Source organism: Eumetopias jubatus, unplaced genomic scaffold (assembly GCF_037043125.1).
Source record: "Eumetopias jubatus isolate StellerSeaLion01/CBP00866 unplaced genomic scaffold, mEumJub1_p1.0 scaffold_10, whole genome shotgun sequence".
Lineage (NCBI taxonomy): Eukaryota > Metazoa > Chordata > Mammalia > Carnivora > Otariidae > Eumetopias > Eumetopias jubatus.
The window spans coordinates 31,865,860-31,893,016 of record NW_028274816.1 but is presented as its reverse complement, the minus strand read 5'-3'; the positions used below and the strand labels follow the sequence as shown (position 1 = coordinate 31,893,016).

The 27,157-nt window shown below is 44.8% G+C and overlaps 1 protein-coding gene across 4 annotated transcripts; it reads left to right on the top strand.

The window, feature by feature from the left end:
* Nucleotides 1-8,268: 8,268 nt before the first annotated feature.
* MAF (MAF bZIP transcription factor) lies at nt 8,269-25,753 on the top strand. 4 transcript variants are annotated; one of them, XM_088027500.1, is made up of 3 exons: nt 8,269-9,551; nt 21,977-22,037; nt 24,840-25,753. In XM_088027500.1, exons 1-2 carry the CDS (start codon nt 8,443-8,445, stop codon nt 22,008-22,010), a joined length of 1,143 nt encoding a protein of 380 aa, XP_087883626.1. In that variant the 5' UTR covers nt 8,269-8,442; the 3' UTR covers nt 22,011-22,037; nt 24,840-25,753. The 4 variants fall into 4 exon arrangements, with proteins under 4 accessions (XP_087883626.1, XP_087883627.1, XP_087883628.1 ...); XM_088027501.1 differs by having other exon boundaries at nt 24,313-25,753; XM_088027502.1 differs by lacking the exon at nt 24,840-25,753 and adding an exon at nt 22,269-24,299.
* Nucleotides 25,754-27,157: the final 1,404 nt, after the last annotated feature.

Here is a 27,157-nt window from a genome sequence, read left to right as displayed (position 1 = left end):
AGCATAATGATTGAGGTTGGGAAGGATAGTCTCTACTGGAGTACCATGGGGCTCTGTCCCTCCCAGTACTGCTATCCACAGCTTGGGGGATAGTAGGAAATGCAGAAGAGCACCAGCCATTGATGGAGGTCGTCTGTGGCCTCACGTGGTGGAAGACACTTCTACCTCTAACCCTGACAATATTCCATTTTGTGGAGGAGGCACCTGCTGCGGAGAGGTTAAGTCATATAAAAAAGCACATCAATTTCATTTGCAGCTGACAAAAAGCTGGGAAGCAAATTAAAACTAGTCGATGGCACGTTCTAGATCCAAAGAGATTTAGACAACCAGGGAACAGGCTGAATCTAATGAGATGCAGTCTACTGGGGATTGTTCTATGTTTCTGTGCTTGGGTTCAAAGAACGTAAGCACACACATAGAGGATGGGGGAACGAGGGAAGAGAAGACCCTGGGGCCGCACAGTGAGTCACCCGTGGTTCTGTGTCTGCCAGAGAAGCTTGTGAAATTATGGTCTGCATGGGGAGCAGGCAGACTGCAGCTCACAGAGGCGAAGGGCGGTGCTTGCTCTGGGATGAGAGGCTCACACCTGGGGATCTGGGTTTAGTTCTAGGACCTGAGCCTGCAGAGCTGAGAACAGCCAGGTGGGCCCATCTGGAGTCAGCAACCAGGAGGCGGGGCAGTGGCGGGGGGGGGGGGGGAGGCGGGGAGGCGGGACGGCACTTGAAATTCTAGCATATTTGGAAATACTAAAGGCACTGCCAGTGTTTACAGTGAAAAGCAAAAGGCAGGGAGAGGGTGTCAGATTGGTTGTCTTCTACTCCCCGGAGTCGCTGAGGGATGTAAGGACTCATTATCCGTGGCCTTTGAGTGTATGAGATCAGGACTCATGTATAGAAGAAGGGAATATGGCTTCATACTACACAAACAAACAAATAGAAAGTTTTCCTAACAATCTCAAGAACTGTGGAAAAATAGATGGGCAGGGTAGAGGGTAAAAATGAGAGGTAGTGAGCACCCTGTCACTAGAGGTGATCAAGTAATGCTGTTGGGGCCATATTTGGACTTCCGTGGGTGCTAGGCATTTTGGTTTCTGTAGACCCTTTCTTCTATAAAAAAAATATATATATATTATTTTATGACTCTGTTGGTATAATGACAGATACAAGCCATGCTAGATTATATTCTCCGATTTTAAAAAGGAAAATGTTTTCCTTGGGCCCTAGGTATGGTGTCTGCTGTGCCTAGTAAATCAGTCCTGCATGCTGACTCACGTGCCAGAGTGTTGTAAAGCAGATTCCAATCAGACATTGGTTGGAAGGAGGGTGTTAAGGTCAGCTCTGTAAACTTCCCCCAGCTTCCCCCAGCCTGAGATTCCATTAGGTGAATTCTGCCAAAGAATCGAGGAGTACCCCAGCTGCTTTTCGACATTGTTGAGGTGAAGGTGTTGCAGGCAGCCCATGCTAAAGAACTGTGTAGGAGCTATGATTCCATCCCATGAAAATATACTCATCGACCCCAATTTTTAGAAGTGGTAACACCTGAGGCCAGGATTAGGCGCTTGGGGTAGACAAGGAATTAGTGGTTTCTTTTGTTTGGTAGCTTCCTGTTTCTGTCTCATTCAAATGTTTATATTTAGTTAAAAGCAAGTATCACTGTTATAAAATAACTTTAAAAAAAACTAGCAAAAGGTCTATAAATTTGAATTTAATTTTTATTTGGTGGGGTAGCCCAACTCTGTCTGATCAGGAATGCTATCATGATGGATGATGCTGTGAGGGTGTCACAGGGCATGTTTGGTGTTTCCAGTGAACAGAACAGCATGGGAGAGGGCTCAGCATAACCCATTATGCAACCAAGAAGGAAGATATAAAAACAGGGCCACAAGGGATCCCTTTTCTCGGGCCTCAGCCAAACAAATTCAGAAACACACAAATGCAGAAATCATCTGCATCACCATATTCCTGGCAATCCCCACAAGTATTTAATTTTGGTCTCTCTTTTCCAGAGCTTTCTATTTCCTAGGTCCAGTGGCTGCTAAATGCCTCTGGAACGGGACCTTTGAGTCACCCCATCCCCAGGTGTAGGAAGAAGAGGGACCAAAACCAGTAACAGCCTGTCCTCTGAGTTATCACACATAAAAGACACAAGCCTGACTAAACACTGTCCCAGTATCAGGTACCTTGTTAAATTCCTGCTTTTTTTTTTAATCAGTTCTGATTTCAGCACAATAAACATCTTTGAAGGGCTGAATGTTTTCAAGACATAGTCCCTCATCGGTATAAGCTGTGAGTAGGATCAAAAAGGATAACAATGGAGGAGTGAACCATAAGCAGTTTCTAATTGAGCAGGGCAGTGGCGGGGGGGGGGGGGGGGGGGGGGGGCGGTGGCGGCGGAGTGAAATCTAAGGAGATGGTTATGCCCTGAAAAAGGAAAGAGCAAAAAAAGAAGAAGAAGAAGCCATGTTAAACTGTTGATTTGGAATGGCAAGGGTGGGGAAAGAGGCCTCGTCATTCTGTATCTCTGTCTACTGCCTTAAACCAAAAGAAGCCCGTTCATTTAAATGTTCATGTGTGCGTGGAACTCTCCATCCACCACCTCCTGTCTGCCAGGCCATACTGGGTGTCTTTTTCGGGTGAAGAAAGGGAGCAAATTTTGGGAGATCTTCCCAGGAATTCTCACTTGAAAAAAAACATCTGGGTGTCTCACATCTCTTGTGCAAAACAAACAAGTGTTTTAGTAAATGATGTGCATTGTGTTCTAAGGTAGAGCCCTAGGGAGACCAAAACAACAAACAAAATAAACATAAACAAAACCTCCAACTGTCAACACGATTTTACTGGCTTCCATGGTTCTTCACAAGGTGTGGATGACGAGTTGCAGGTTGTTTCAGGATCCACAGCTCGTGTCCAGATCGTCCAGTAAGCAATGCGGTGTATGAGGAGCCTAGCACCCTCTCCTGCACTTCCCCCAGTGCTCCACCATAGACACACACACCCCCTCTAAATGACACCCCTGGAAAGAGACCTACAAATCTCACTTGTCTCTATTTTGCTTCCTCCTCATGATTACCCCCCTCCCTTGCAGCCCAGCTTCCCCAAACACCAAATGAGTTGTTCTCTAACTGCACCAGAAAATCAGAATTTATTGTACATATGTTTGTGTTCCACTTAATAAAAAAACCTATATTTTAAGATAAACTTTGATAGTAATTCATGAGGTAAGTGACTATTTATGCTAATCAGGCAGAAATATATTCTCAACCATAATGCATTACATAAATTTGAATGCAAAATGTTCAATTATGAAGTAAATACAGGTAATGCAAATAATAAATTACCTCTAATAAAAATTATAAAAGATGTGTCTTCAAAGAGAGAGCGGCTTTAACTTACAACTGTGAATTGCTTAAAGAGAAAAGAATTAATAAATGCTGAATTACCCTGATGATTATTTAGCACATAATTCACCTATTCATAACGACTCCTAGTAATCAGACTGTTGTTTCACATTCTCCAATATGAGGCAAGACTGTTTCCTCAGCAATTTTACCCTTATCAGATTATCTCGTCTGATTCTATTAATTTTCTTCCATGAATCTGCTAACAGTGATTTGTGATTTACTTACCCTGCTAACTAAAGACTGTTAAAAGGATTTATCTAACACTAGACCTAAGAACACTACATGTCTTATCATTCAGTTACTCTGAGCAACTCTTTCCTCAAATCAATTTAGTTGCTTTCATAGTGAAATTTAGTGACACTGGTTAGTTCTGCACCATAAAATCAGCTCCTGGATAAACAAAGAGTTCAGACACGACACTTGATGGATCTTGTTCTTTTTAGATCATATATGTCTGATTCCAACATGATATACCTGAGTTGCTATAACTCACAAACAGGAAAAATATATTATTTTTAGATTTTCATCATTGTAATTTGGACACGAACAAATTTTTTCTTTCTTTCTTTATTTCTTTCTGCATGAAGTTCTTCTGTAGGTACTGACATGAAACTACAATTGTGTTTTTGATGTTATGGTTTCGCAGTCTTCTACAGGATTCGACCCATCCCCTCCCCCCTCCACATTCTTCTATAAATATTCACTGCTTTCAGAAACTTTAATACTACTGGTTTGAATTGGTCAATAATGACAAACGCATGGTTTCTAAATTGCTCTATATTGTTCTACAGAGATTACTAGAGTATATATAGCAAGGGGATATTAAGCAGTAAGAAAACACAGTTCGCATTGTATTTGGATTAGGCTGGCTTGGAAGAAGTGAAACAAACAATGTTCGCAAAAAAGTCTAAAGAAATGTGGCCTTGCTGTAATTGTAGAGAATCAAAAATCTGAATAGTACTAATTAAAATGAGAGAGCTCAATTGTTACAAAAGAAACGCTGCTAACAGAGAACTGTAAATGTTTAGACACCCCTGTGAATCACTAAATAATAAAGCAAAAAGGACAAACACAAGAATTAAGTTAAAAGAGCACTACTGCTACACGTCTAAAAAAATAATTCTATTCCTCTCTTTTTTTCAAGAGAAAATGGGAGACTGTAAAAGACTGCAATAAGAGAAAGAAAAATACCATGGCTTGACAGCAGTGTACAAAAATAAACCATAAAAAATGTGCAGATAATAATACATTTAGCTGCCCAAACATGGGCATTTAATTTCTAGAAATGATATATAATTGCAACAATTAGGTGGACAGCCATGAATCTGTATCCCGTGGTCTTCATCATTAGCAAACTTTGTTTATAAATGTTGTTTATTTATAAGTGTAGCAGTTTCAGTGTTCCTGGCCAAAAATACTTTCAAGAGAAGCAGGAATCCTATCTTACAGCTTTTAACAAAAATATGATGCAAAACGATAAAAAAAACAATTATTACAAACAAAAAATGAATTAATTCCTCCAAAATACACTTATATTCATATTTTACATGAAAAACATAAACTTCAGATTTTTGTGGCTAATGATTAAAAAGCCCTGGAAAACTATCACTATGGACAATGCTAAGTGACATAATATGTTTATATAATTTAAGCAGTGGATTTTCCTCTGAATACATAAACTATAATCTCTTAACTTCATTAGGTAAAATACTGTTTGAGAGGAGGAAAGCAAAGGAATTCTGTTAGATTGCATAAATATTGACATAATCTTCACTCTTTTTTCCCAACTAGCAATAAATATACTTCATTCCAGCCCTACAAAGTGCTCCCATAAAACCAAAACTATCCTTATAAACAGCTTCTCTGCAGCAATAATGAAAAGGAAAAAGTCCTTTTCTGGAAAATACCAATGGCACTGGCCTTTTAGGGTTATGACGTGCCTACAAACCTTTTGGGGAGCCTCTCATTAGGGATTCTGGGTTTGAAGGCTGCCAGCAGCAAAGAAACTAACACAAGTCTAATCTGGTGTAAGAAGCCAATGAGTGACACCTAAGGTCTCATTATAAATAGTAAAGTATGCCATGGGGAGGGTGAGAGCAGTTCTGAAGTGCAATGGTCAAGAAGCTGGCTTAATATATGACTAAGTGTCAGAAGTCAGGTTTTCTGAGAATTACTTTTCAGATAAACAACTTTATAGCACTGCACTTAATCATACTTACTAGAGGCATCTCATTTATCACCGAATTACAAGTAACTTTTATTCTATTGATATTGCCATAAAGCCCGTTCAAAATCCATCCTGGCACTTTTAAAAGGTTTAGGGCCCTGTTACATGGGATTCACTTGCAAAAGTCTCTCAGCAGAATCATATTCTGAAGGCTTCTGTGTCTCCTAGCCTCTTTGTTGACAACCAAAGGGGGCAGTAGGGGGAAGAGGATTCCTGCCCCTGCCAGCACTGTCCTTAGTACCTTTCCTACCAGGTTGGGTTCTCCCACTGCAGTCAAACTCTCTGTGCTTCAGTCCCCCTCCCACCTTGGGAAACCAGCTTCTTTTCGCTTCATCAACAAAACTGGACAGGGATCAATTTCAACTGACCTTTGCCGAAAGGTGGCGCTGTTGAGGTAAAAATCCAACAATAGTTTTCACTGGGATTCTTTAGCAGGCTTTTCAGATTTTTTTTTTTTTTTTTAAGTGCGCCCTCCTAGAGTCTCCCCCTCCCGTAAAGTAAAATAAATATGATTAACACCAAATGCATTTCATTAATTGGAGGAATCAACAGTCTCAATATCCAAGTAGGCGGGCTGGTCTTCCAAACGCTGGGTCGGCTTGGCTTACGCTTGTATTCCCCCAATAAATCTCGGTTTCTCCGACTTGCCTATCGCTTTAAAATCTTAGAAACAGTTGGTTCTTTCTTTTCTCTTTTCTGCTTCTTTCTTTCCTTTATCTTTTTTTTTTTTTTTTTTTGCATAAGCTTTAAAAGAATCGGTCTAGAAAACTGAATAGTTTTTAGCATCTGCAACGGGGAGGGGGAGAAGCAGCCCCCCACCCCACCCCCACTGTGGGTTTCCGGGCCGGTCCGAGAAACCGCGGTTTAAAACTTAACCCTTCGAGGGGTGCTGGCGAAGGCTGGGGTGTTGTTTCCCCCCAACACATACACCCCCTAGCTCCTCTACACGGCCAAGTCTGAAATAATTAAGTGAAATGTGAAAGTGCAATGGGCACGCGGGACCCTGATAAACAGGGGTCAGATTTCCTAAGGGGGTGGGTGTGCGTGTATGTGTGTGTGTGAGGGGGGGGGAGAGAATGAGAGAGAGAAAGAGAAAGAGAGAGAGAGGAATATGAATATGAATCTCAAAGGCCAAACTCGGGCCAGTGTCGGAAGCCAGAGGACTGAGCTGGGCTGACCCGGCTCCGAGCTTCCCCGGAGTTAACTCGCGTAGGCGTTTGCTCCCCCCAAGGGCACGCGACGCCAGCGGGCAGCCAGTCCCTGCGCGTAATGGCCCCTGGACAACTTATTTCCCCTCCTTCAAAGAGGGCGATAAAACGGGCTTTCTCTACGCGCGGACCCGGAGCCACTCGGGGCTGCGCCCGGCGAGGCGGCGTCCTGCGTGCAGTCGGGACCCTGAGCCCCCCGCACCCCTGCGCCCCAGAGCGCGGGCCCCGGAGAGAGGGACAAAGAGTTTGCGCTCTTTGGCTCAAAGGGCCAAGTTTGAGCTCCCCGCACAGCTATGCTCGGGGAAGGCATGTTCCCCGGGCAGACACCTCGGTGCCAAGCAGAAGCAAAGTGGAGAAGATGCGGAGCGAATTCACAGTCCCAGGGATGGGGGCTGTCCGGGAAAGGGAGTCAGGCCAATCCCCGCCGAACGAGTGGAGGACAAGCCGGCGCTCCGGAAGGCAGGCCTCTCTCGCGCTCCGAAGTAAAGCAAACCGGCCTCCCGGTCCTCCCGGATTCCCGCAGTCCCTCTGGACTACTTCCCCTCTCACACCAAACTTTGCGCCAGGCTTTTCTCCCTCCCCGGGAGGCTGCGGCGCGGGAAGGGTTAAGCCTGCTTGCCCCAGCTGACAGTCAGCTGATTGGGCCCTGATTGACAGCCCCGAAAAGTTTCCTTGTTTCTATCTATTATGCTAATCGCAGCCGCTCTCGCCGCCTCCCATTGGCCCGGAGTACCAGTCAATTTCCCATTTGGGCCTGACGTCACAAGTGCTATAAAACTCAGCAATTGCTTTAAACTCTTCTTGCTGGATCAGAGGCTTTAAAATCTTTTTTCATCTTCGAGCTGTAGCTCGGGCTGCTCTTCGTCTCGGCCTCCCCCCTTTTGCTCTCTGCCTCGCCTTTCCCCAGGACTTCGCTATTTTGCTTTAAAAAAAAAAAAGGCAAGAAAGAACTAAACTCCCCCCTCCCTTTCCTCCAGCCGGGCTGCACCTCTGTCTTGCACTTTGCACGGAGAGAGCGCGCGAGGGAGAGAGAGAGGAAAGAAAAAAAAAATAAAAAGAGCAGGCAGAAGAGAAGGCGAGAAGCATGAAGTGTTAACTCCCCCGTGCCAAGGCCCGCGCCGCCGGACAGCCGCCCGCCGCGCCTCCAGCCCCGAGCGGCCGCCGCGCGCGCCCCGCCTGCAGCCCGGGCCGGCGAGGCGAGCCCTCCTTATGCAAAGCGCGCAGCGGAGCGGCGAGCGGGGGACGCCGCGCACCCGGCCGGGCTCCTCCGGCTTCGCCGCCGCCGCCACCGCAGCCCGCGGAGGACCTTCCCGAGCCTGAAGCCGCCGGCTCGGCACGCACGGAGGCGAGCAGGCGAGGAGGGGCCGGGGCGAGCGAGCGAGCACATTGGCGTGAGCAGGGGGGAGGGAGGGCGGGCGCGGGGGGCGCGGGCAGGGCGGGGGGTGTGTGCGCGCTCGGAGGTTTCGGGCCAGCCACCGCCGCGCGAGCTAGAAGCGCCCCAGCCCGGCAAGCTGGCTCACCCGCTGGCCACCCAGCACAGCCCGCTGGCCCCTCTCCTGCAGCCCATCTGGCGGAGCGGCGGCGGCGGCGGCGGCGGCGGTAGGAGAATGGCATCAGAACTGGCAATGAGCAACTCCGACCTGCCCACCAGTCCCCTGGCCATGGAATATGTTAATGACTTCGATCTGATGAAGTTTGAAGTGAAAAAGGAACCGGTGGAGACCGACCGCATCATCAGCCAGTGCGGCCGTCTCATCGCCGGGGGCTCGCTGTCCTCCACCCCCATGAGCACGCCGTGCAGCTCGGTGCCCCCTTCCCCCAGCTTCTCGGCGCCCAGCCCGGGCTCGGGCAGCGAGCAGAAGGCGCACCTGGAAGACTACTACTGGATGACCGGCTACCCGCAGCAGCTGAACCCGGAGGCGCTGGGCTTCAGCCCCGAGGACGCGGTCGAGGCGCTCATCAGCAACAGCCACCAGCTCCAGGGCGGCTTCGATGGCTACGCGCGCGGGGCGCAGCAGCTGGCCTCGGCGGCCGGGGCCGGCGCCGGCGCCTCCCTGGGCGGCAGCGGCGAGGAGATGGGCCCCGCCGCCGCCGTGGTGTCCGCCGTGATCGCCGCGGCCGCCGCGCAGAGCGGCGCGGGCCCGCACTACCACCACCACCACCACCACCACGCCGCCGGCCACCACCACCACCCGACGGCCGGCGCGCCCGGCACCGCGGGCAGCGCGTCCGCCTCGGCCAGTGGCGCGGGCGGCGCGGGCGGCGGTGGCCCGGCCAGCGCCGGGGGCGGCGGCGGCGGCGGCGGCGGGGGCGCGGCGGGGGCGGGGGGCGCCCTGCACCCGCACCACGCCGCCGGCGGCCTGCACTTCGACGACCGCTTCTCCGACGAGCAGCTGGTGACCATGTCGGTGCGCGAGCTGAACCGGCAGCTGCGCGGGGTCAGCAAGGAGGAGGTGATCCGGCTGAAGCAGAAGAGGCGGACCCTGAAAAACCGTGGCTATGCCCAGTCCTGCCGCTTCAAGAGGGTGCAGCAGAGACACGTCCTGGAGTCCGAGAAGAACCAGCTGCTGCAGCAGGTCGACCACCTCAAGCAGGAGATCTCCAGGCTGGTGCGCGAGAGGGACGCGTACAAGGAGAAATACGAGAAGTTGGTGAGCAGCGGCTTCCGAGAAAACGGCTCCAGCAGCGACAACCCGTCCTCTCCCGAGTTTTTCATGTGAGTCTGACACGCGATCCCAGCTAGCCACCTTGATAAGTGCTCCGTGGGGGTCCGACTCGGGTGTGGGCTTGCTAGTTCCAGAGCCGTGCTCGCCGCCACCTCGCCCCCTCCCCTGCGGAGATTGCCCGATGCCCCTGCACACACACATACACAAACACGCGCGCGCGCGCGCATACACACCCAACACACACACAACACACACACACCCTGCTCCCAGTTGGCGGTGGTGGTGGCTGTTTTTAAATGGGGAGGGAGTGGATGTCTGGCTCATGGATTGCCAATCTGAAATTCTCCATAACTTGCTAGCTTGTTTTTTTTACACCCCCCCCCACACACACAATGTTCAAAGATCTCAGCAGAGTTCTTCATGCTCACCTTTGAAGCCTGCACCATTCACAGTGTTGTTTTTTTTTTTTTTTCTTCTTCTTCTTCAGTTCATGAGCTGGTGTTCATTTCTGTGTGTGTGTGTTTTATTTTGTTTGGATTTTTTTTTTAATTTTACTTTTTGGAGCTTGCTGTGTTACCCTATTTCCCAACCTCCACCCTCATGCCCTCTTCACCCATCTCCTCAGAGATAAAAGAAAAAAAAAAAAGCTAAGTTTTTTTTTTCCTCCTCCTGAGTTCTTCATGTGAGATTGAGCTTGCAAAGGAAAAAAAAATGTGAAATGTTATAGACTTGCAGCGCGCTGAGTTCCATCGGGGTTTTTTAGCATTGTTATGCTAAACTAGAGAAAAAAATCCTCATGAACCTGCCACAATCAAGCCTGCATCAACCTTCTGGGTGTGACTTGTGAGTTTTGGCCTTATCATGCCAAATCTGAGTTTAGTCTGCCATTAAAAAACTCATTCTCATCTCATGCATTATTATGCTTGCTACTTTGTCTTAGCAACAATGAACTATAACTGTTTCAAAGACTTTATGGAAAAGAGACATTATATTAATAAAAAAAAAAAAGCCTGCATGCTGGACATGTATGGTATAATTATTTTTTTTTCTTTTTTTTCCTTTTGGCTTGGAAATGGACGTTCGACGACTTATGGCATGGCATTCATACTTTTGTTTTAATTGCCTCATGACTTTTTTGAGTTCAGAACAAAAAAGTGCCACCCTAGAGCCTTCTTCCCATGAAAGTTTGCATCTGCTCCAAAACTGCTTTGAGTTACTGAGAACTTCAGCCTCCCATTGTAAATGCACTGAAGGCATTCCTTGTCAAAGATGCCAGAATGGGTTAAAAATTTAACATGGCAAACATTGAAAGAACTCTTAATGTTTTCTTTTTAATAAGAATGACACCCCACTTTGGGGACTAAAATTGTGCTGTTGCGGAAAGCAGTCTAAAATTTATTTTTTAAGAAAAAAAGAAATCTGCCCCGTTATTTTTGGTTTGTTTTATTTTTATTTTTTTTTTTTTTTGGCTTTTGGTCATTGTCAAATGTGGAATGCTATGGGTTTCTAGTATATAATTTAATTCTAGTTTTTATAATCTGTTAGCCCAGTTAAAATGTATGCTACAGATAAAGGAATGTTATAGATAAATTTGAAAGAGTTAGGTCTGTTTAGCTGTAGATTTTTTAAAAGATTGATGCACTAAATTGTTTACTGTTGTGATGTTAAGGGGGGTAGAGTTTGCAAGGGGACTGTTTAAAAAAAAAGTAGCTTATACAGCATGTGCTTGCAACTTAAATATAAGTTGGGTATGTGTAGTCTCTGCTATACCACTGACTGTATTGAAAACCAAAGTATTAAAGGGGAAACACCCCTGTTTATATCTGTAGGGGTATTTTACATTCAAAATGTATGTTTTTTTTTTTCAAATTTAAAGTATTTGGGACTGAATTGCACTAAGATATAACCTGCAAGCATATAATACAAAAAAAATTTGCAAAACTGTTTAGAACGCTAATAAAATTTATGCAGTTATAAAAATGGCATTACTGCACAGTTTTAAGATGATGCAGATTTTTTTACAGTTGTATTGTGGTGCAGAACTGGATTTTCTGTAACTTAAAAAAAATCCACAGTTTTAAAGGCAATAATCAGTAAATGTTATTTTCAGGGACTGACATCCTGTCTTTAAAAAAAAAAAAATGAAAAGTAAATCTTACCACAATAAATATAAAAAAATCTTGTCAGTTACTTTTCTTTTACATATTTTGCTGTGCAAAATTGTTTTATATCTTGAGTTACTAACTAACCACGCGTGATGTTCCTATGTGCTTTTCTTTCATTTTCAATTCTGGTTATATCAAGAGAAAGAATAATCTACAATAATAAACTGCATTTTTTTTTGATTCTGTGCTCAGTTTCTTAGTGTACAGTTTAACTGGGCCCAAAACCGCATTAGAAGTGTAAAATGCATCCTTTTCTCCAAAGGAAGAATTAATGGAGGTGTAGGGAGGCAATAAGTCAGGGTGAAACATAGGCTATTTTGTGAGGTGGGAGGCCAGTCCCTTTGAATAATTAGCAATATTTAATATAAATGTAAATTATGACCTCTCAAAATGCATCCCTCCCTCTCCCCCCCCAACAAAGTTTTCAGTTTTCAAGTGAGTTGAGACATCATTGCCTTCTGGTGAAAACAAACAAACAAAAATCCCAACCAGAGAGTAGGGCCTTCTCAGCATTGTCCTCAGCTTCTGGTCCAGCAGCAAGCCCATCTAGAGAGAAATTGGCCAAGCAAAGAAGTCATGGCAGGAGGTGGCTTGGGCACATATGCATTTAATGGTAAAGATAAACAATTCTTGCCTTTTGGCTAAAATTGATTATTTTTCCTTCTCATACACCATGATTTTCTTGTTAGCAAGGCCTGACCCAACTTAACATCAACACTTTCGACAAATCAAATTGTTTGTTTGTTTTTAACTTTGAAGGTCATTTGTCTTAAATAGGAAAAAGAAAAACCCACCCCTTACTTACATAACCCCAAGTACATATCTGGGTTTAAAACTGTGTTATTAAATCACATTTCACTGTGAGTATTTAGCAGAGGGGGCCTCTCCACTTAGACAAGCTGACCATGATTTCAAATCACCTTAACTCCAGAAATATCAGCAAAAAGTAATGCCTTGATAGAATCAAGGCTGTGCTCTAATCAGTATTTACCCCCAGACAGGCTGTGTATCGGAGGCTCGTTTCAGAGATGACTTGGAAAGTGTTGAGCTACCTTCACTAACGGCGTTGACCTATTTTAAAATGACATAAATTCATGCAACTAATGTTACAAATTCATGCAGTTTGCACTCCTCATCAACTTCCCCTAGAATGCTAAAAGAATGTTAGACAAAGCCAATACTGTTTTGAAAATGTAGCCAAACACGATGACTTTCATTTTATTTTGTTTTTGGTGTTTTTTGTTTTTGTTTTGTTTTTTTTAAGATAATACTGCAACTCTGAACGAAGGCCTTATTTTGAAGAAAACAGGTTGTGCTTGGCGCGGATGAGTTCTGGGCAGTTGATCATCCTGTCTTCCTTCCCCTTTTCACAGAACGCGAAGACAGTGTATACCCACTGCATTTTGACCTTCCTTTATGTGCCAGTTTGGATAGAACTCCTGACTCGACACGTAATTTTGCTTAACACAAGTCTTCATAGTAAACGTACTTCCATGTGCTTGAAGTTAGCTCTTCTCTGCTTCCAAGGTTTGGGTTTTTTTTTCTCTGATCCCAACGAGGAGATAGGCAGTTTCCCCCTCCAGGGGCAGAAACAGAGATATATCATTTATGCAAAAAGCTCAGCATCAGATGAAAAGCTTTTAGGCAAACACATTCTGAAAATAAGAGTGCCATTCAGGATGGACTTACTGCAGTCACCTCCTGAGGAACAGGACTTGGGAGAAAAACAGTTGTGCCACAAGTAAGCATTTTGATAGGACTCAACAAGGCAGTTCACTATAATAAGTGGGTTTGGGCCCCAAACATTAGAAAGCAGATGCTGTAGAAAATGGGGTTTGGGTGACTGGCTTTAAGAGATGGTTAACTCCTTAGTGAAAGGCAGTTTTAGATAGAACCATGACTAAAAACTTTGAAATGTAGTATGAGAGGCAAAAACAAATACGTGTGTTTTGGGTGGTGGTGGTGGTTGTTGTTTTTTTTTTTTTTTTTTAACAAAGAAATCCTAAATTCTGCCTAAGTGCCCCTAGTAGAAATAAATCTCTAAATTAAAAAATAAATAAATTCTGTAAGGAAATCTAGCTTTTCCTTTCCACTGCATCTGAGTCTTTGTCTAAATAGTGTTAAAATTCCTTTCATTCCAATTACAGAACCGAGCCCACTCGCAAGTTGGAGCCGTCAGTGGGACACGCCACATTTTGGAAGCCCCAGCAGTGTGTACTTACAGTGTATTCACAAAGAGACATTTATGTGAGAACTGTACATTAAAAATTCATTATTGTCGTTCACAGCCTTAGAGCACACCCTGCCCCTGACTTCCGTTTAGTCTCCTTTTTGCAGAAAAATGATTGTGTTAGAGAGCAAGGGTAGTAGGTGTATAACCTCCATGCTATGAACTCTGCCTCTGGTCTGAGGATCTTTCTGTGCCAACCCAGAGGAAAGCACACGGGTGCTTCTGGCCTCACGGTGCACGAAACTAAATAGGTGCCATTGTTTTCAACCTGCAAGATTAGTTTTTAAAATCCACTGAAATTTAAAGGAGATCTATATGTACATTTATAGGGAGAGAAGTTTCCCAGAAGGTAGCAGCTAGCGTTTTTGAAACATATGTAGACATGCACACTCTAAATAGTACTTTTTCACACTTCGTTGTTTCTCTGGCAGATAATTTTACTAAGAAGAAAAATATACTTGCCTCCCCTTCCCCAAGCAGATGCCATGGGCAGAAGCTTTAGCCGAGCCCCAGCACCCTGGCTTTCTGGTAGGCCCTGGATAGTATTATATTTATCAGTGATGTCAAACGTGTTCATTTATCAGACATAGCTGTAAATGAAAACAGCGTGTGGCAAAATACAAAGTTAGTTAAACCACACCCTCCATGTGCTTTTTCCTCTACTTCTCTGACCCCAGGCCATTCACAAAATCACTTCCCTTGTGTTTCCCTACTTTTTGCACGTTTTCTTTTGTTAAAAAAAAAAAAATGTGTAACGATTTTTTACACTGTATCTGACACAATAGATCGACATCAAAATAGGCAGAGGTTCTTCCTTCATCTTGGTGAGGAAATGATGTCTAGATACCACGTTTATCCTCCTTGATGCCATAACCATCTGGGCCCCCTTTCAATACGGGCTGCTCCAAATAACTCTATTTATTATGGAATGCAAGATTCTAACGCCCCAATCTTTCCTCCCTTTTCCATTTACCCCCGTAGTTCTAATTTAGTAATATCAATTCTAGATGCTTCTGTTCTTGTAGAGGACCTCCCCTATGCCAAACCACCAGCTTTCCTGCTCAACATGATGAATAGAGGGCCAGGCGGCAGCCCCCCTCGCAAACATGGGCCACGGCTGCCTCCGTAGCTGTGTCCCCAGCACGTCCCTGTCTAGATAACAAGTTGCTTCTGACAAAGATTGCCAGAATGGAGTACGTTGGGAGGCTTTTTGTTGATGTTGCTGTTGCTTTGTTTAGGACAACTTACTTCCGTATTCACACACTCTTGGCTTTAGAAAATGTACTCCTCCGGTCTTCTAGGCCAATCAATATTTTTAAAAGTCGGCTTGCTACACAGGTGTCTCTATTTTTTGCCTGTCGGTAGTTAAAGCCTAACTGAGGCAGGTTGGAGGCTAAAATACATGAGTGACAACCTTCAGCCATCTGACTTCTGTGCCAGGAAAACACACTGCCAGGCTCCTGGCCTTACTTTTCAAGTAAACATGCATGAGAGGAATGAGAGGCCAGATTCCTCTGCTCTAGATGGCTGATTTGCAGGGCTCCCCACTGCGATTTACTTTCATTTGATTTTTTAAAAATCACGTTGCTCCTTCCTAAGAAGACATGTCTTGGTTTTTTTAGGGGAAGATTTATCTACAGGGATAGGTTCTCATTTCCACTGCTTCTGATTATTCTATGGGTGCTGAATGAATAATTGGGAGTCGGTGTCTTCCTTGTGGTTTTGAGGGAAATAAGAGAAACCTGAAGTTTGTTCTCATTCTTGGCTCATCCTAAATCTGAAAGATGCCCCAAGTCCAAGGCAGGGCGTAGAGGGGCCATCTGTATGGAAGGTGGTCCGGGGTCCAGCCCCCCCCCATCAGGATTTGTTTGTTTGTTTTTGTACTTGTTTTAAAACAGAGCCAGGAGCCTTAACCCACCTTCTGATAACACTGCTTTTCTCACTTTTGATATAAATCTTCAAACCCTAGACATCAAACAGCCCCAGAAAAGGGGAATTCTCTCTAAGCCTTGCTCCGCCCCAGCTCCTGAACAAACCCAGCTCTGTCTAACCCTTTCTCCAGCGGGGGTAGGGGACAGGGTGAGAGAATTTCAGTCCCCCAGGCTGTCTCATGATTGTCGGGGCATAAAGAAGTACAGTCCTGCAACAATGCGGGAACATCTTTATCCTTTAGAGAGGGACAAAACAAAAAACAAAGCAAATCAAATTGCTCTGCACGAAGGCGTAGCAAAACCCCAGGCTCCTGTTCTCTGCACCCTCTGTGGGCGGTGAGAAATGAGGGGAGGAAGAGAGAAGGGTGGGGAGGACATTGAAGGCAAGAGTCCCAGGGATAATTCCAGTTGCCGGTCTGAATTTCACTTGCTCACTGGCTAAAGGCAGGCCCAGCGTATACATGGACCAGGTACAAATGAGGTTCGACTGTCCGTTCCATTCCCATCCGCTTCACATGTGTTTCCTTTTTGAAAACAATTTTAGAGCTTAAACCCAAACTCGGAAATCTGGGGAAATTGTTAATATCTTAAATTTGAGGGCATTTAGAAATATATCCATCTGCAATTTTATAGCAGTGACGTTTTGGATCAGTCAGACCCGTTATGCCAATATTTATATGGTCCCGCAATAGGTTTTAGGCATCAGGATAGTCTTTATTGTTTAAATTCGAAAGCCCTCTGTGTGTGTGTGTGTGTGTGTGTGTGTGTGTGTGTGTGTGTGTCTTCCATAAGTTTGCCCGCTATAATAAGACAGATAGAAAGGACACATCGATAGCACACAGAAATTAGATCTTCATATGAATTTGCATCAGAGTTGGACAGTTTTAAGAAACTCACAAAGCACATTTTTCACAGAGAGGTTATGACTGGAATGTACAGTCCCTTACTCAAATCATAATCATCTGAGCACCTCTACCCTTGTTCAACAAAATTCATTCTCTTTTCCTTTCTTTTTGTGAAATAACATTTTTTTCCTATAATTAGGACTTTGGATTGCAAAATCACATTCCTCTCTTCTCCACAGATTCTTGGATCTTTAGTTACGATTAGAAAGGGGCATTAATTCAAGAAGGGAGGATGAGGGAGGGGTGTTTGTGGACATTTGGGAAGAGGAGGGGAGGAGAGGAAATAGTTCTGTGTTCACCCCCCACACCCCTCAGCCCCCGCCCAGCCCAGGCCTGGGTGTGAGCTACACGCAGGGGATTCAGATTCTGAGTTTACTCTAAATATTCTGATCACCAACCTTGAGCATTTCCCAGCTAAGATTCCAAAACATGGTTTTTCCTTGTGGTTGGTTCTTTCAGTTAGGGAATAGGAGAGGCCATGAAATCTTACAGAACCTGGCAGGGAGGCTTGAAAACTGCTCTTCTGAGAGAACCCCCAAGGATGGTTGTGAAGGGGATCCTGAGCTGAAAACTCCCATCAGCAGTGCAGATGTGCTTTTGCAACCAGGATTTGCCCCAGTTCTATGTGATCTCATCCGCTTCTGGAAGCCCATAGAAGTGGGTTTCTGGCCTTCTTTGGGGCGTTCTCCAGAAGGAAGGCAGGCCTGAGGATCCCGGGACAGTAGGTGATGCCAAACTAGGCCAGCAGAGCAGAGAACAGGAAGGGGCCAGCGTGCAGGGCTGGGGGAGTACTGCTAACAGTAGCCAACCTTGGTTTAGGATCCCAATCCAGGGATGGAAGCTAGGACTGTCCCAGGGCCCCACCTCCCACCAGAAAGGATCTGCTTGCCTGGTGACTGACAGGCAACTGGCAGACCCCAGAGATCCCCAGGATTCCTAAATGCAATACCCATGTTCTGAGCTCCAGGGCTGTGGCCTCTTACCACCTGACCCTTGCCCCATTCCAGTGCCCTCTCTGTAATATTTACCACCTCTTTCTCCCATGCCTAGTTGCCCAGGGCCATCCGAGAGTTAGAGGTCACTGCCCTGGGGCCAGAAAGCAGTGCCTAAGCTGAAGCCTTGGACGCGCGTTAAATCACTTCTGCCCCAGTTTAGGTACCGGGAAGGGCAGGGCTAGAGCAAAGGGCTGGCCAGCACGGCCCTGAGAGGGCGTGGTTCTGGAATGTTTAGCACTGGCTGCAGAGGGTGGTGTCAAGGGTCTTGAAGCCTGGACTTGAAGGAGATGAAGGCCTGCCCATCTCTCCGTTTCCTTGCCCCCCACCCCACACACCCTCCGTTCTGGCCCTGGCCCTGGCCCTGCATACACTTGCTCTGCGGGGGGCGGGGGGCGCTTCGCCCTGGGCAAGGCTGCCCCCGGCGGGCTGCTGGGGATGAGTGGAGCCAGGTGCGCTCCCCACCCCTGGGGGTCCCTGGCTGCTCGGGCAGGTGCGGAAGGACAAAAGGCAGGAACTGCGGGGGCGGGTTCCAGACGCTGCCTGAGGTCACGGGGCAGTCAGTCCCTGCTCACCCCAAGCCCTCGGCTGCCTCCCCGGAGGCCGGCACGCTCCTGGACACTGGCCACGGGGCTCCCCTCTGAGATGCCCAAGATACCTCCGGGCGCCCCGGGGGGGGGGGCGCCAACTGCGACCCTCCCCAGTCCCCAGCGCGCCCACGCCCCAGCAACGGCCTCGGATTTGTATTGGAATTTGGTTTAATTTTCCAAGAGGACTGCCCTGGCCCAAGCGGAGCGCCCGGGTCATCAAAACTGCCAGTTCTGCTGTGCTCCTGGGTGGGTGCCGGGAGGGAGGGAGCGGGGTTCAGTCCTAAAAGGCTCCACCCCTCACCCTGGGACCCCCCCCACCCCTCCCTCATAAGCTGCCCCAGGATCCTTAAGATCATCCGCTGCTCCAGATCATTTGATTTTTACTCTATTAATTTTCCGGCCTATTTTTCAGATCTATCTTTTTTCCTGCTCTGGTTAGAGAAGGGGGGGGGGGGAAGAGAAAGGAAAGACGGAAATCCAGATAGCATTTTAGGATCTTCTTAGAAATATCGGTATGTTTGGGGTTTTCCGTGGTATAGTTTGATGCTCATTGTAAAGGAAAGCCAGTCAAACAAACTTTATTAGGATTTCGACAACAGCTCCAGCATGAGGGTCTTGCTTGCACTCTCAGATTTTTAACACAGTTCTAGTCCAATTTTGGGCCCCAGAAACTGTGTTTAGGAGGACAGATTTTAAAACTACTAGTTGCAGAAAGGAGCCATTCCCTGTAGGGTCTTTTTCTTCTTGGGACACTCAGTTTTTTTAGAGCCTCAAGCACGGAGCCAAGTAACATTGCACTCTCTGAACTAGGTCTCTTTTTTCTTTTCTTCGGGATGGATTCATTAATGTGTAGAGATAAATATGTTGAAACTAATACACAATGATCTTAGCCTCTGAGACACTTTTACACTGTCAAATTACACTAAAACCCTTTTTGATAGAATGGGGGGAAATGTATAATAATCATGCTAGGATTAAATCTGTTAAAAGATGGTATTTGAGTCTTTCCATTTGCAAGCAATGAATGCAACGTATTCTTTCATCTGCCATCTATCTATCCATCTATCTATCTATGATCTGCTATCTACCTACCTGTTTATGGAGCCCTTTAAAGTAACCCATTATAGAGGGAGAAGCTATTAAAAGATCAATCTGCAGTGTCCACATTATGAAATAAAAATGATCACATGACAGAGTTAACCTGTCAACTCCATATTTTGGTAGGCATGAGCAAACCTAGTCTGAAATGTACGTCTTAGAATGATCTGCCCATAGAACCTTCGCCCACTTGGTGCGATGTGGGGCAGTGCAGAGACACAAGCTGACCACCTCTCTGTAGCATGTTTTCAGGGTGCACTGTCCATAGTAACTCCCTGAACTGTATGGGTACCCAGATCTATTAAAATCTTCCTTGGAATATCAATGCATGTTCCTACGCTATTTTAAAAATACTATTTAATCATTAGGTAAATATCTCCAGCCTTTAGAGGCCCTGTGCTGGCAGACGTATAGCTTGGACTACACTATGGCGGTCTAGCTCAAAAACCTCTGCTCCCCTTCCCATGTGAGACCCCTTTGCCCCCACCACTCTTCCCTGATGACTAGCCTGGGTGAAGCTGATGAGAACAGAGAAACCGCATTGGCTTTTGGACTCTATTCAGGTGTGCAAACAGAATCTCTCTCCCCCCACCCTTTTGAAAGTAAATGCCTTGATAACAGGATGGGTTGCTGGATGGCCAAAGAGTAGAGGTCATCTTGAAGAAAATGACACCAATGATCTAAAAAGGACATCTACTTTATGAGATTATAGGCGAGATGCCAAATATCACATTTAATGAGGCCTGATTCTTTTTCTCCAAAAATAACAGAGACTATCAATGAGACAGTCAGGAATGCAAAGGGGCATTTTGCAAGGCCTATGTTCAATTATTGCTTTGTAATATTTTTCTCAAATTGAAAAATGCCTCACAAGTATATGATCTCACGTAAATACCCCTTACAGAAGCTTAACATATGTTTGCACTGCCTGAAAGGAATTACAAAAATATTCTTTCCACAATCTCTTAAGCTTTTAAACTATTCACTTGCATTTCTAAAAGAATCTGTTGTTCTTTAAGATTTAAAAAGATGAAGAAGAACCTTCTATGGGAAGGGTTTTTGTTTGTTTATTTGTTTTTTAGAGATTAGCCATCTGAACTTCAAATGGAGAAGGATTGATAATACTGGTAACACTTCCAGGTTTAAAATTTAAGTGTGTTTCTTTCTTTTTTCTTTCTTTCTTTCCTTCCTTCTTTTTTCTTTTCTTTTTTGGCATAGAAATAATATATTTAGGAAAGATTAACGGATACTATTACATGAAGAAAAGTATTCTGTGCTATAAGGTTTTCAAGGCATTTCCAACAAGAGGTGTGAATGAAGACACACAATGTATCTGGGGCAGCTCTGACAGATACAAGAGTACAAATTTATCCAAGTGTTTTAATGCAGAGTTATATCGTCCAGAGAGAGGACATTCAAAATCAGTGGCAAAGTTATGCTCGATGAAAATTTAAGTCAAGAAAGATTATTACGTGCAGTTACAGCTGCCTACAGATTTCAGCATGTGTGTGTGTATAGTGGATTTGTTCATACCAGTTATAAGGTAATCCAAATAACAGTGTGGGGGATTAAAGAGAAATAAGTGAATATCCATCTTGGGGAAAAAATTAGATTGACTTGCTAGTTTATCACAGTTATTGTACACAGATTTGCTGTAACCATGTTGAATTTTTAAAATTAGATTTTAAATATATTTTGACAGTCTGAACTTGTATGGTGTGACTAACTATAGGGAGAAATGACAGGTCTGCTTTGTTATTAAACTGCTGTCTGGAAAATATTGGACTCTGTACAGTAAATGATAATTATTTTGCCACTTACATTAGTACAGCTAATAGCAATAAGGGTTTTTTGAGCCATAGAAAGCTAACTACTTTGAATTACTGTGCTTTGTTATTCACTGTGAAGCAAAAAGACTTTTTTTTTTAAAGCAACCTCATTTTCATATCATGGTTCTAAGCATTCCCTGCTACTAATTTAAACGGAGAGGAAGTTAATAAATAAAAGGGTGGTATCTAAATGTTTCTATTTGTTAAGAGAACATTCGCAAGTAAGGTCAGCGGTACCAGCAGAATAGACCAGAGCAACGGAGGAGGAGGGGGGAGATGGAAGAGAATGGGCCCCAGTAAACATCCAGGGGCAGCGGGACCAGTTGGGTTCTCTGAGGGATGGGCAGTCTGTGACCACTTGAGAGATGCCCATCAGAGACCCTTCAGATCCTCCCCACTGGGACCCCGGAATGACTCGGTTCTCTGAACTGAGGACAACTTCAAAGCTGATCCAGACTGCCAGGCCCGTGAGTTTCTCCATCTCAGCCTCCCCAGGGTGGGAGCAGTCGTCAGAGGGGGTGACCTTGAATTCCATGTCATTCTCTCCCATGTGAACCCCTCCTCTGGCAGGCCTGAGGCCAGGATGCCAAAGCAAGCGGAGCTAAATCCCTCTTCTTTGGGTCTAATTCTGCCTTTTTTCATAGATAGCTAGGCTGCCTTTAACATACTGTCCTTGAAACCTTCTTCATGGTTATTAATTACCCTTTGTTTATTTTAATATATTTACTAAATCAGGTACCCAAGGGAATCCTCTGCATCAGTGATGTGAAAAACCCTGTTGCCCGAAGTCAAAGAGGTACATCTTGATTTCTGATTTGCATGTGCTTGTTTCGATGAGTTTTCCATGAGGGGGATAGCAAGCAAGCAAGGAATGCTGATAATCCCTTAGGTGTGAAAAGCTCCTGCTTTAGTAATTTGAGTACTTGGGTTTCACATGGAACATAGATGGTGATCCTGGGTGCTGAAGGGTGATGCAGCATACGCGGGACCAGCATGCATGTGTGTCTGTATTTATCTCATTACGTAGGTGTGGTGTACAGAGTGCTTAATCTCGTCTGAGGAAACCCCACATCTTTAGCCTTAACCAGCATGAATCTCTTGACTCTCACAGAGCTAGTCCTTCTGCTTGAATGTCAGACCATTTGGGTGAGCCCGTGCAACTAGCATCCATGGTCCTTGGCCAGCTTTACCAGGGCCTTGTAAACATTCCAAATTTTCAGCCTCTTGAAATTCACTCCATACTCACATTTGGAAAATTCGGTGTCATTTTAAAGCACAGTGTGTCCCCCATTTCTGTATCCAAATGTGACTTTGGAACCACTTCCCACCTCAACTGTAGGCAGAAGGAGAGCGCAGGAGACAGGTGGGGGGCAGATATCTGATTTTCATCTACTAAAAGAAAAAATGAAATTAAGATATTTAAATGAGTTTTCAATTGTAAGTATCCCAGGGTGAATTTAATAATGAAACCTCTTCGTTTAGAAAGCTAGTCCAACACTTGTACACCGATAATTATTTAGTGTCATTGTTTTATGTATTTTTGTTACCTCTTATTGGCTAATGGAACAAAGTTTGATTTTTTTTCATTAAAAAAATTGCTTGCTGAGAAATATGCATGAAGTACGGTTTTTGATTTCTAGAGAAACTGAGGAGGGGGGCAAAAGTCACATTGTCAAACTGCTACTCTTTGCAAAGGAGACACTTTAAGGATCCAATGAATCCAAGAATGTTGGAAACCAGAACCCCATTTTCTCCCATTATTCAAAAGTAGTATCTGGTGACTTACTTTTGCACACTGCTTGAATAACTGGGCTGTGAATATTTAACTATGATTTCTTTCCTAGCTTTATACAAAATTAGCATTTTCCTGAATAGGCTCATACATAGATGTTAACTCGATGTTTTACCTTTGGGATTAATTTGAGTGTCCACATGTGTGCATGCAGTACCAATACTTTATTCCTCTTTTTATTCCTTTCTTTTGTCTCTATCTTTATAATTGGAATTTGAAAACCATCTATTAAATATGATGATCTAGGCCCACTGGCAGGTTTTGTTACATTGAAACCATCCATCCTGAGCAAAGAGTTAATGAACTTTTAAGGCGAGGTTCACACTGGTCCTGACCCTCCTGGTAATTTTTCATATAAGGTTACTGGTGGGAGAGAAATCAAATTTCATCTGTGAACTTGATTGACAGGTGAGAGCAAGGAAGAGAAAGGCATTTGGTCAGATGGGGAATCTGGGGGAAGGAGGACAATTCCTCTGAGTTACTCCGTGATATTAGATATTATAAGCGGATATATGAAAAGTTCAATACTTGATACTCTTGGGGGAGTTACTTAGTGTATATTCAGAAAGTCATTTTGGCTAAGGGATTTTAGTAGTGAAAGCCCCAAATGGAGAACTGCTAGCCTTCTTCTCTCTTGCTAATTTCCACTACGTATAGCTTTGTGGCTTATTTCTGGCAATTTTCTAGCTAGAGTATGAAAATTAAACCGCAAACCATTTGGGAAGCTGTATAATTACCTTTCAATTATTCTCAGAAACACAGTCTAGATTATATTATGGTTCTTGGGCATATCACAAAATATCCCTCCTAAATGGTATCGTCAAAAAGATTAAATTCTCCTTTCCTGTAGCATCCCTTGATCCTGACTAACATTTTCCATCAGTGCATGTTACAGCTTAACATACACAAATCTACCCAAATGCATGATTTATCAAGGTTGTGCCTTCTAAGGACGGTCTTCTCATATGAATGTCCGTGGAGACAACTGCACACTGCTATTTGGTGTAAAATTTTCCATGGTAGCATCCCTGGGTGGTGTGATGTTAGCATCTTTGCCATGGAAACAAGTGATGATGTTGCTTGACCCTGATACCAAGGGTGGCTTTGGAATCCACCTGAGGGGTGTCCCTCAGCTTGGATTAACACAACTGTCCCTGCGTTGCACCAACATTGAAAGTTGGCCTTCAAGACACGTTCTCTCTTCTTGTGTGCTGAAACCCTATTTTGCAAGGTGGTTATGGATCTTAGCCTGCTCATGTCTATGCTCTGCCCATTTCAGATGTTCCTGACATTGGCTAAGACCCATCCGGATGCAACCAAGCCTTACAGAGCTGCCTTGGGGCAGGGCAGGTGGGATGCATACGTAGGGGAGAGGCCCGTGTGTAGCTTTCCTGTCACCTGTGGGAGAAGCTGATGGAACTTGTATAAATAGTACTTCCTGGGTTCTAAGTACCCGTCAGTTTTTGTTTTTGTTTTTGTTTTCTCTCTCTCTCTCCAGTCTTAAAATTAGCTGAGTGGACATATTTTATCCTGACTGTACCCATGCCAATATGAATCCAAACAAATGTAAGGAAGGCTTCATTGTTTTATGAATTGGGATAAAAACAAAAAACAAAACAACAGTAGAAGTATTCAGAAATCTTGTTTTTATTTTGTATAACTTGACCTCCCATGTTGCCCATAATCATCCAGAGAAATAAAACTCGAGAATGGTTTCCTGATACCCTGTGTCAATGTGGGTGCCTTAGCACGGCTATTTAACTCAAACATAAAATTAAATATGTCATAATCGTGTTTCCCTTGCAGAGCCCATCAAAATATTTTAACAGAAATGGTGAATCAGGTGATGTCATGCAAAGGACATGTGAAAACACAGACTGTAAGTTCCGGATTCTTGGTGCTTCTGTTGAGAGAGCCCAAGTGAGAACAGTGGCTGGTCTTGACTGTCTTCATTTCAGGCCCCTCGGGGCTTCTAAATACTCAGTTTTTAAAGTACCTCCTCCACCCCACACGGCAGCAAGGAACAGAATGCTGTCCTGTATGCAGATCTGGAGCGGACCCATCCATCACAAGTTCCATGAGTATCTCTTAAGTGAATTACATCAACGTATTTGTTGGCACCGAGAAAAAAAAGGGGGGGGAAATAATTTCACTTAAAGTGTTTATTACGCGGACTTACCTAATTGCTTGTTGTTGCTTGCTTATTTAGGTCATGCTCCCACAAAACTGCCATCCATACCCCCTTTCCATACAAGGTCTGCCCACTGTTTTTCTTTCGGTGGGCTCTGGCCAACTACTGAGCTGATTTAATCAATTAATTATAGCAGAGCAGGTGCAGGGTAACTAGCCTGATGATGCCATATGAAGTCATATTTTCAGTGAGCCCCAGGATACTATTGAAGGGGCAACTTAAAGAAATTATGCATTTAGGGGGGGAAAGGAAGAAAGAGTTTTGGTAAAAGTAAGGCGCTCATTATTTAACACAAAGTGATGCTCCTGCAAAGAGCATCCGTGCTAAAAGCACACATTCAGTCACCTACCAGAAGGTCAGACTTACTGCTGCCGTTCACAGACGCCAATGCCGAGACCCTCTTCACCTGCCCATTGCTGAGTCTTCCATTTCCTCCAACCAAAAATCACTGTAAAGTTGTTCAGTGTCTGCATTTTGGGGTTTTCCTGGCACCTAATGAAATTATTGGCAATAAATGAGCTAAGCAGAAGGGTTGGTTTTGTTTTTGTTTTTGTTTTTGTTTTTGGTCTTTTTGCAACATTTGGAACATGCTGGGGCAGGGGTCAGCCAGTGGGGAAGATTCAGTGTGCCTCTGTTTCCAGGGGTCAGCCAGTGGGGAAGATTCAGTGTGCCTCTGTTTCCAGCGTCCACGGGAAATATTACAAAGCCATTTGCACTGATAGAATTCCAGGTGGGGATTAACACTAAGTAGGGGGAAGGGAGGAGCAGTTCCAGGTGTTGGGCGGGAAACTCAAACCAGCTGTGGGAATCACAGGTACTGTCACGGCAGAGGACTCAGACACAGGAGCAGTGACCTCAGATGTAAGGCCCTGGAAGATATTAACACCTAATTAATCCAGGGGCACACATCCTCAACTTAAGCCCCCGCCGGCAGGAGGTGAGAATGACAGGAAAGAAAGAGAGGACACTAGTTGGGTTTTGTTTTCACCTTTTCCCTCAGCAAGCTTTGTCTAATGACCTGTTATTCACATGCAGCCAGGGAGGATTTCTTTGTTCATTCCTGTCTACCTAAAAGCCCAGTAAGTTCATTAGCCAGCAGGTAGCCAGCGGAGGTGAGAATGGAATTGATTTACCCTGAGGTCACACCTCCTTTACATTGGGTTTTACAAAGTTTCTTTTTTTCTTCCCTGGCTCCTTCTGCAGCCCAGCTGTGTCCTGGGTTTACAGTTATTTTAAAGGGCTTCGGAACCAGGGGTGACTCCCCCTCTCTCCAACAACAAAGTTAATCAAAAGGTAGACCTTTGGTTGCCAATGGTAGTTAATTACAGGGCTTGAATCTGTACAGCGATGGTGTGCCTCCGGCGGGTTCATATTTTAAAATGAAGTTCATTCCTCATGTACATGAAATGAGGGGAAAGCTGGCCAGGGGTGGGGTGGGGGGGTCTCTTCCTGGGCTGCAAATTTTTGAATAAGAGAATAGAATTTCCCGTTTACATTTTAAAAATTTCTCTTATTTTCCTGCCCTCTCTCTCACTTCATAACGGAGCTATTAGAACACTTTCGAGAAATCTTAAGGTGCACACGATACGTTTCACAGTGTTTGGAATCATGCATGGCATTTTAGAAGGCCACGTGAGTCTGCTGAAAAGGATGTGTAGCATCTCCCTGCTCTCAGCAGTAGCCAAGAGAACTCAGAAATCCCTTCACCCATATTGACCTTTTGGACACAAGCTAAGAACTGCTTTCTCATACTTTGCTCCAGTGAGTAGCCCATACACACACTTCTGTCCTGATGCCCAAAGACTGTTTTATTTAGTTGTTATTGGGCCTTCCCAGACTTTTTGTTTTATTTTTTCTTCTCTTTTTCTCCTTGGAAAGCCCAGAAGCGGTTTCTCCCCATTGCAAAGTGCACGGGCTCGCACAGACTCGCCTG